Here is a 9,612-nt window from a genome sequence, read left to right on the forward strand (position 1 = left end):
TGTGTGTGTGTGTGTGTGTGTGTGTGTGTGTGTGTGTGTGTGTGTGTGTGTGTGTTAGCTTTTCCCAGTCACTGTGCTTCTGCATCTGCATTGCTTGCTCTTTGGGGTTTTAGGCTGGGTAACCGTAAAGCAATTTGTGACAGCTGCAGAAGTAAAAAGGACTTTATAAAATACATTTGATTGATGTGTTGTGTGTGTGTGTGTGTGTGTGTGTGTGTGTGTGTGTGTGTGTGTGTGTGTGTGTGTGTGTGTGTGTGTGTGTGTGTGTGTGTGTGTGTGTGTGTGTGTGTGCGTGCGAGCGAGTGAGTGAGAGAGAGAGATACATACCTCCTCTTTGGTCTTCTTAGAGATGACTCTGAGCCAGTCTCCTATCATGCTGAGAACAGCAGCGAAGTACGCCAGCCCCACCAGGATCCAGAACCACACCACAGGCTTGTAGTAGTCCAGATACTCAATCTCTGAACCACCTGGAGAGGACACACACACGCATGCACACACACGCACACAACCCCTTACTTTCTCTCTTTATCTCTCCGCCTGACCAGGTCCTTGTTCTAGTTCTGACCCTGCAGTAGATTCTATCTACAGTGGCTTGCCAAAGGATTCACCCCCCTTGGCATTTTTCTTATTTTGTTGCCTTACAACCTGGAATTAAAATTGATTTTTTGGGGGGTTTGTATCATTTGATTTACACAACATGCCTACCACTTTTTTGTGTGAAACAAACAAGAAATTAGACAAGAAAACAGAAAACTTGAGCGTGCATAACTATTCACCCCCCCAAAGTCAATACTTTGTAGAGCCACCTTTTGCAGCAATTACAGCTGCAAGTCTCTTGGGGTATGTCTCTATAAGCTTGGCACATCTAGCCACTGGGATTTCTGCACATTCTTCAAGGCAGAACTGCTCCAGCTCCTTCAAGTTGGATGGGTTAAGCTGGTGTACAGCAATCTTTAAGTCATACCACAGATTCTCAAATGGATTGAGGTCTGGGCTTTTACTAGGCCAGTCCAAGACATTTAAATGTTTCCCCTTAAACCACTCGAGTGTTGCTTTAGCAGTATGCTTAGGGTCATTGTCCTGCTCGGGGTGATGAGAGGTGTTGGGTTTGCGCCAGACATAGTGTTTTCCTTGATGGCCAAAAAGCTTTGGCTTTTGGCGAACACCAAACGTGTTTGCTTATTTTTTCCTTTAAGCAATGGCTTTTTTCTGGCCACTCTTCCGTAAAGTCCAGCTCTGTGGAGTGTACGGCTTAAAGTGGTCCTATGGACAGATACTCCAATCTCTGCTGTGGAGCTTTGCAGCTCCTTCAGGGTTATCTTTGGTCTCTTTGTTGCCTCTGATTAATGCCCTCCTTGCCTGGTCCGTGAGTTTTGGTGGGCGGCCCTCTCTTGGCAGGTTTGTTGTGGTGCCATATTCTTTCCATTTTTTAATAATGGATTTAATGGTGCTCCGTGGGATGTTCAAAGTTTCAGATATTTTTTTATAACCCAACCCTGATCTGTACTTCTCCACAACTTTGTCCCTGACCTGTTTGGAGAGCTCCTTGGTCTTCATGGTTCCGCTTGCTTGGTGTTGCCCCTTGCTTGGTGGTGCTCCTTGCTTAGTGGTGTTGCAGACTCTGGGGCCTTTCAGAACAGGTGTATATATACTGAGATCATGTGACACTTAGATTGCACACAGGTGGATTTTATTTACATAATTATGTGACTTCTGAAGGTAATTGGTTGCACCAGATCTTATTTAGGGGCTTCATATGCACGCACCACTTTTCCGTTATTTATTTTTTAGAATTTTTTTAAACAAGTTATTTTTTTCATTTCACTTCACCAATTTGGACTATTTTGTGTATGTCCATTACATGAAATCCAAATAAAAATCAATTTCAATTACAGGTTGTAATACAACAAAATAGGAAAAACGCCAAGGGGGATGAATACTTTTGCAAGGCACTGTATGTGTGACAGAGACAGGAAACCTTTCTCACTGATAGCTGCGGTTAAATAATTCCTTCTATACTGTCTCTCCCTTCTTACTGTAGCTCACTTCATGTGTGCCGACTGTTGCAACCTTTAACTGGTCTCTAGAAGAGATTTTTATCTTAATGAAACAAACCTGTATAAATAAAGATTTTGTAAAAAAAGTGTGTGTGCGTGCGTGCGTACGTGTACTGAAGCATACACATTTCAAGTTAGTCATTCAATACAGGCCAAATCCTATCTTCGTGATCATTTACCTGCGACAAAGTCCCCGAAACCAATGGTTGTCAATGTGATAACGACAAAGTAGAGGGACTCCAGAGCGCTCCAGACCTCAATGTGTTTAAAGATGGCCGCCGGCAGCGCCACGAAGAGCAGACAGCCAAACAGGATGAAGAGAACAGTGGAGATGACACGGATCTTAGTCTGACTAACATCCCACTGCTACAGCGGGAGGGAGGGAGGGATAGAGAGATCTTTATTAATCTACAGTATTTCACCCTTATTTCACCAGGTAAATTGAAAGGTGATTATAGTTTTGTGTTTATTTGAAATTCTGTTTAGTTTCAGTTAGTTTTCAGATCCACTTGACTAGTTTTTCTTTATTTGAAGTTTTATACAAATATTTCCATTGAGTTTTTTATATTATTTAGTTTCAGTTTTAGTTTTAGTGTTAGGGACAGAAAGAAGCCTATACGGGGGAGGCTAGGAGACATTTATGTGTTGTACTGTGGGGCACTAATGCATAAGGTGATGGGTCTGGTCATAGGTTAGGTTTAAAGGTATACTCAGCGAGATGATGTAGATGCATGAAGTAAACAGTAGTATTGGGTCAATTTCCGCAACAACCAGGAGCGTTGAAACTTCTCCGCTGTAGCAGCGTGAAGCACACCTTTGCACATGCGCAAAACTCTATGTGACTGTATGCTCGTGACAATGTCATCTCGCTGAGTCTACCTTTAAATTATCAAGTAAATCTCAATGTGACCTGCCAGATTCCAAAGCTTGAAAACCCCATTAGAAAGAAACCTGGAAAACTCCATTGAAAATCCCCCCCCCCCCCAACAAAGAAAAAACTAAAACTGAACATAATTCATGATGTTTTTTATTTTAGTTAGTTTTGGAGTCAAAGATAATAGTTTCAGTATAGTTTATGTTTACTATAATAACCTTGGTAGGTTGACTGAGACCACATTTCTTATATACAGCAACGACTTGGGGAAGAGTTGCCAGGTTAGCCAACTGGAATCTAGGGATGATTAGGAGGTGGCCATGATGAACTGTATGAGTGGCAGATTGGACCATAGGAAGTGAATATCTACAGTATTCTCAATGCACCAGACCTCTTTTCCAATTATTCCTGGCAATACCCTAATGTGTTATTAACTGTAATGAATAGTCATTTCACAACCTTAATCTGGGTTAGACTGATAGACAGGCCTCTACTCTTCTGGGATAGAGAAGTAATTAAGAGTGGCCTCACACATGTAAGAATGCACACACAAACACGTGGATGCATGCACACACGTGCCCACACACACACATCTTCTCTACATGGACTCACCACGAACATCTTCTCGACCCTGGCGGTGGCCTTCCCAAAGATGGTTCCCAGTTGGTCTCCTACTCCAGCCAGTAGGAAGCCAAACAGAGGGATCCCCAGCAGGGCATAGATGATACAGAAGATACGCCCACCCTCCGTATGGGGGGAGATGTTCCCAAAACCTGGAGGGACAGAAGAAAAAAGGCCTCTTATAAAAGGCTCTGCAAACTACTGTATATGGGACTCCCCTGCCTAAATAAAGGTGAAATAAATATCTGTTCTATTTCATTGTTGTTCTACAAATACTTTGGTTGTTTTCATCAACTGTAATTCAGAAATCTTGTCTGTAAATATATTTACACAGTGCAAGGGTGAAATTAGACGAACAGTAGACAGGGGTCCGGGTGGTCCTCCCCCGGAATTTTTTGGGACATTTTAAAATGCATTAAAAAATGTATTTAGAGGGGTATTTTGAAAACACATTATAAGTGGAAGGATAAGTGGAAGGCCCCCCAAAACAACTAACTCCTGCATTTCAACACATTTTGCTATGGGGCAGAGAGAAACATTTGTAATTTTATAATGCTATTCTACTAGTCTGAGAGAACATTTTGCCATTTAAAGCTAATTTCCTGCAATTCTACACATTTCACCATGATGCTGAGAGAAAATGTTGCAGTTTTAAAGTAACTGTCCAGGGAAAAACTCACTTTTAAAAGTTCATATTCTGTTAACTCATACCCAAATAATATTGTTGACTCATCCTTCACTCGTATTTGTGGCCAAAGCATAAATTGGAGAAAAGACATCTTAAAAACCCCACCTCAAACTTGTATCTCAAACAGACCGTTTCATAAATGCTTGCTATTTCCTCATAGAGGATGATTTCATCCTCCTGAAGAGGATGAGCTGGCCAATCAGCAGTCTACTCAATTAATATTTTTTATGACCGGTATACACCCAAACCATTCGGTTGTTGGGGTACACCTATTTCACTCATATTGTAATTAATTATAGGTCATTTACATTTTACATTTTAGTAATTTAGCAGACGCTCTTATCCAGAGAGACTTACAGTTAGTGAGTGCACACATTTTCATACTGGCCCCCCGTGGGAAACGAACCCACAACCCTGGCGTTGCAAGCGCCATGCTCTACCAACTGAGCTACAGGGGACCCTTACAGGTCGACTTTAGACAAAAACGCTAAAATAACGTCTTTAAACTGTACAACTGATCAATGCACCATCATACCAGGTCATTTAATGCTTAAAAACTAAAATAAATGGATGAATAAGATATTTGGCTACAGAAGTTCAATTTCTTACCGATCTCTACAGCTTCCATCCAAAAACAAATCCTGTGAAATGAAGTCGACGCATACTGGAGGTGTTACTGGCCAGCTCCATTTGTTGCATGCTCTCTTCCTCTCTCTTTTTCTCCCCCACCCTCCTCCCTCTTCCTCTACCTCTCTCTCTACCTCTCTCACTCCACTGGGTCCAGTGCATCCTGTGTCTCTCGCTCCGTTTAAAGGAGGGAAACAAGAATATATCAAAGTATTTCATGGAGGAGAGGAGAATTGCTCTGCACTCTAAATACTCCACTCTGCTTCCACACCTTCTGTTTGTTCTGAAGTCTCAAGAAACCTGTTCTCCATAGACAATTCTATTCAAAACAGGCTGTTTCACAGACACACGTGAGCATAAGCGAACACACATACTCATTCATATGCATGCACACACCACATGCACATACATACAATTCCAATTACGGAGCCTTCTGAGGGTCACAATTAAGACAGAGGGATACTGGTGGGGGCGGGATTGGGGCTTAGGGTGGGTCACCAACCAATTAGTCCTTTAACCACCTCTCCCTCCCTCTACCCCTCCATCCCTCCACCCCAAGTTAGAGGCCCCATCTAACCCCCTTCCCCCTACAGTCCTTTAGAAGTTTTGCCTCTTGGTAGGCCATCATTGTAAATAAGAATTTGTTCTTAATTGACTTGCCTAATTAAATAAAGGTTAAATAAAAATTAATTAAATATGTTTAATTAAAGCCCAGGTCCTTGGAGAGAGAAGGGGAAACAGATAGAATAGTGAGAATATAACCATAAAGATTGATTAACAGCGTAATGGCGACTGCACTGAGAGGGTAAATTAGATTTTGTACACATCATGCTACATACACACACAAACGCAGCACACACACACACACACCTTACCGATGGTAGTGATGACGGTCCCCGCGAAGAAGAAGGAGGAGCTTAGGTCCCAGAGGCTGCTGTGATTGGTCAGAGTCCCTGCTGGGTTCACCCCTGAACGGATCGCTGACACCACTTGCTGTGGATGAAACACACACATAAGCCATGTCCGAATACCTGTACTTCTACATAGTAGGTTGATTGGGTGTGAAAATGTAAAGTTTTTTAGTATGTGACATTTCGAACATTGAGTATGCCCGGATGTCATACTCATTTCGGCTTTTCATCCAGTAGAATTTGCTGCATGGCAGTGTTTCCGCTGCACTCATTTTGCTGTGGTGCTGCGCCTGCGAAATCATTGCCGCCACGCGAAGAAAAAAAAATGGAACATGAAAATATATTTTTCCGAGAAATTAATAGAAAAATCGAACAACCCCTTAGTAGAATCGTTTATCTATTTACCTAGTAGGCTTGTGTTCTATGTTTGATAAATATTCCTCTCGTGGCGCATTCATGTTATAAGTGTCATAGGGAGGGAAACATGCATTCTGACAAGCAGTCAATGCACAACAATTCTTGCAATCGCGAAAACAGCCGTTTTAATTGCTTTTGTTAAAAAGAGGGGAATCACAGCTTTCCATTCCTACTTTATTTATTTCTCAACTCCTAAATATGCCCGAACTGCAGCATTTTAAACCCGTTTTTCTTTTAGCAGAACCATGGTTAAGCACGTTATGGCTCCGCAATTTGCAGTGAGTGCATAGGGGAGAGTGGGGCAAATGTAACAGCGGTCAATTGTAGGGGGGACTTGGGGTCCAACGCCTCTCTACCTCAAAATCATTTATTTGGAATGACTTAAAAAATTGTGATGAGACAGATAATATTTTTTTGTTGAGCAAGAGTAGTGAAAACCAGTGAAAGTGTTGGAGGAAAAATTGTTACATGAAGGGGTTTCTGTGAGAAGTACAGGCAGGGGGCTTTTTACCCAGGTGGCGAGTTACCCCAAGTTACCCTAACTGGTAGGCCTACATTATATTCAGTGTTTATGCAAGGTTTTTGGGACATAAAATTAATCAATATGATAATAACTAGTTAAGAGATCACATTTTAGATCTGGCTAATGATTAGCCCAATAGGGTCAATGCAGATAGGCAACCCCATGCTTCAGCCTATTTATTTGCACTTTGCTGCATCAGTTGGGCTAAAGGTGATAATGTTTATTGCTAATAGCATACCTGATAATATGGACCACGCATAGGCTATATGTGACTCGTTTCAGGAAACTAGGCGTATGTCGCACGTCACTACTTCACAGGAGAGGCATTTGAACGTAACCTTTTTTTTTTATCAAAATGTGTTTTTTGGCAGAAATGCCTTCTGGAACATGTGAACTTTAATGTGCCTTAATAACAAACTTGTATGCCATCTGTAAATACGAATAAAATGGTTAAATTACGAGCCTAGTTGGTTTAGCCATGGAAAAAGACAGTAACCTTCCCGCTAGCCATGATTGGCTGAGATAATGAGTGGGCTGGACATGCCGAGAGATGAGTTCGGATTGGTCTGCCATGTAGCACGCTTCTGTCTATAATATGAGCTGGTCAGTATGTATAGGTAATCCTTTCTTACACCGCTTTTTTGAAAGAAATCACGTAGTAGAACTGCATAAGTGTTGCTCTCCGCTTTCTGGAGGACCGAGTTTTGAAATCAGTGGAATTAGAGTATGATAGCTAAGGAGATGGAGAAAAGTCTGGCGTTTGATTGCAAATATGCAGACGGAGTCGAAAAGAGAACACACAGAAGGCTCCGGATTTCATCTTCAAACTAAGGCTAGCTAGCTAACGTTACGTGTATGATCTGTGTAGTAATATTATTTGTATCTCAGAGCCATTTGCATTACTGTGTGTGTGTGTTCTGACGTTTCACTGGCTTTATAGACGGGTTGGTTGTTTAGCAACAAAACCGATGCGTACGCAACTATGGGGCAAAACAGACAGGGTTGGGTTAGATTGTTGACAACATGTAAACTATATTTCATCTCCAATGTTTATTGATAAGATAAATACATTTGTACAATGAGCACTTGCTGTCTCTCAAACACATTGTTACAGTTGTTGGTTAGCTAGCTAATTTTAGCCATATTAGCATTGACATGAAATCCCCAGCGCTGGTGTTCGCGCCAGAAAACATTCCTCATCATGATCTCAGCATGAGATATGAACTACTGGGGATTTCATGTCAATGCTAATATGGCTAAAATTAGCTAGCTAACCAACAACTGTAACAATGATACATTCCCAATGAGTCACTCTGGCAATAAACATGATCATACACACACCCTAACACAAGTCTGCACAAAAGTGCAGAAGGTGTACAGAGAAAGCGATGAAAGAGAATGCTCTGCTTTGAAGAGAAAAGGGAATCCTTCCAAGTGCACATGCGCACACACACACAGTAACAATGGTACCTTGACCAGTTCCTCCAGCTGGCTGTGGTTGACACAGGTGTGTGTGGAGAGGAACTCTAGTTTCTGATTCAAGATGGCCAGGCGCTGAGCACTAGAAAGAAAGAGAGAGAGAGAGAGAGATCGAGAGAGAGATCGAGAGAGATCGAGAGAGTGATGGGAGAGAGATGGAGATGGTGAGCAGGGAGAGGGAGTAGATGGGGGAGAAAGCGGTAGAGAGATGGAGGTAGAGCGAGACAGAGACAGAGAGATGGATATCTAGGAGAGACCAGGGTTGGTTATCTCACAGGTTAGTTGTCAAAGTGCTTATTACTCCCAATCTAGAGGGTGTACTGAGAGGGTGCCATGTACCCGCGTTGGGGCTGGTTGTCACAAGTGGACAGAATGTGTTTTAATTGCTTATAACTCCATGTTGGAATAAGATATGAGGATAAAAAGGGTCCCTATTTCAACCCAAAACTTTGGTCTTTCTATTCATGTTGAAAAGAGTCTTGCAAGATATACTGGTGCTGAGAAATACACACAAGAGTAAAAACTGTGACAACCAACCCTGGTCTCCCCTACCTCTCGTGGGGTTGTTCCAGGGCCCTGAACACGGCAGCTCCCACCACCAGGTAGAGAACCACCAGGAGGAAAATGGCCGACACCGTCTTCCACTTCATCACCGTGGCGATGGCCTGACACTCCTCTCTAGGGCTCAGCGTGATTGACTTGGCGGAGAAGGAGAGGCAGGGCTTGCTGTTGTGAGTGGCAGATTTTGGATCCAGTAGGTCAGGTGCTGCCACTGTTTGGGGGTGGGGGGTGGTGGGAAATCAGGGAGAAGAGATTATTAGTTGATTGGTTAATTGAGAGTGTATTTTTAAAAGTATGTTCTTTCATTTAAAAGTATGTTCTTTCATTTAAAAGTATGTTCTTTCATTTCCTGTTAAAAACTCAGATAGTTCATACTTTAAAGGAAGTATCATTGATATCACATCATCATACACATGCCTTAAGGGAGAGCACAAATTGGGAAGAGCCATGTGGCTGGTGAGTGATTTTTGTGTGTGCGTTTTCCTTATGTTATGCTTCTGTGCTGTGTACAGTAGATCTGACAGATGATCTTCAGCAGAATGAAAACACATTTGCTGGTAATGTTAGAAATGTATCAATAAATAATGTTGTGTGAGACATGGTCGGCGAGCAGCAGGGCTCTTAAACTGCTGTGGCAACGTAAATCGCACACACACACTATTCTGCTGCTTTCACCCATTTACTGGGAGTTTGTGTCTGTGTGTGGGAGTGCGTGCGTGCGTGCGTGCGTGCATCCACGTGGGCTTAGGAAAAGGGCTGTTTTAAAACAAATCAGGCTAGAGGAGAGTGTGTGTGAGAGTATTCACAAAGAAGCAGCAGTTGAACGTTGATTATTATGAGAATCTGTTTCTATT

At 42.3% G+C, this 9,612-nt stretch overlaps 1 protein-coding gene across 1 annotated transcript in view; it reads right to left on the reverse strand.

Annotated features, from left to right (window-relative positions):
* The window catches only part of LOC311145265 (potassium channel subfamily K member 2-like), a gene marked incomplete at its 3' end in the record, with an annotated part of 11,293 nt that extends 2,329 nt beyond the window's left edge, over nucleotides 1-8,964 (reverse strand). Inside the window, 6 exon segments of the mRNA XM_084181501.1 lie at nucleotides 328-467; nucleotides 2,237-2,423; nucleotides 3,544-3,704; nucleotides 5,743-5,860; nucleotides 8,189-8,279; nucleotides 8,750-8,964. Of these exon segments, the coding sequence (XP_084037627.1) occupies nucleotides 328-467; nucleotides 2,237-2,423; nucleotides 3,544-3,704; nucleotides 5,743-5,860; nucleotides 8,189-8,279; nucleotides 8,750-8,847 (795 nt within the window). The 5' untranslated portion in view covers nucleotides 8,848-8,964.
* Nucleotides 8,965-9,612: the final 648 nt, after the last annotated feature.

The sequence above is a fragment of the Coregonus lavaretus genome (genome assembly GCF_964263955.1).
Source record: "Coregonus lavaretus genome assembly, chromosome: 18".
In the NCBI taxonomy this organism is placed as follows: domain Eukaryota; kingdom Metazoa; phylum Chordata; class Actinopteri; order Salmoniformes; family Salmonidae; genus Coregonus; species Coregonus lavaretus.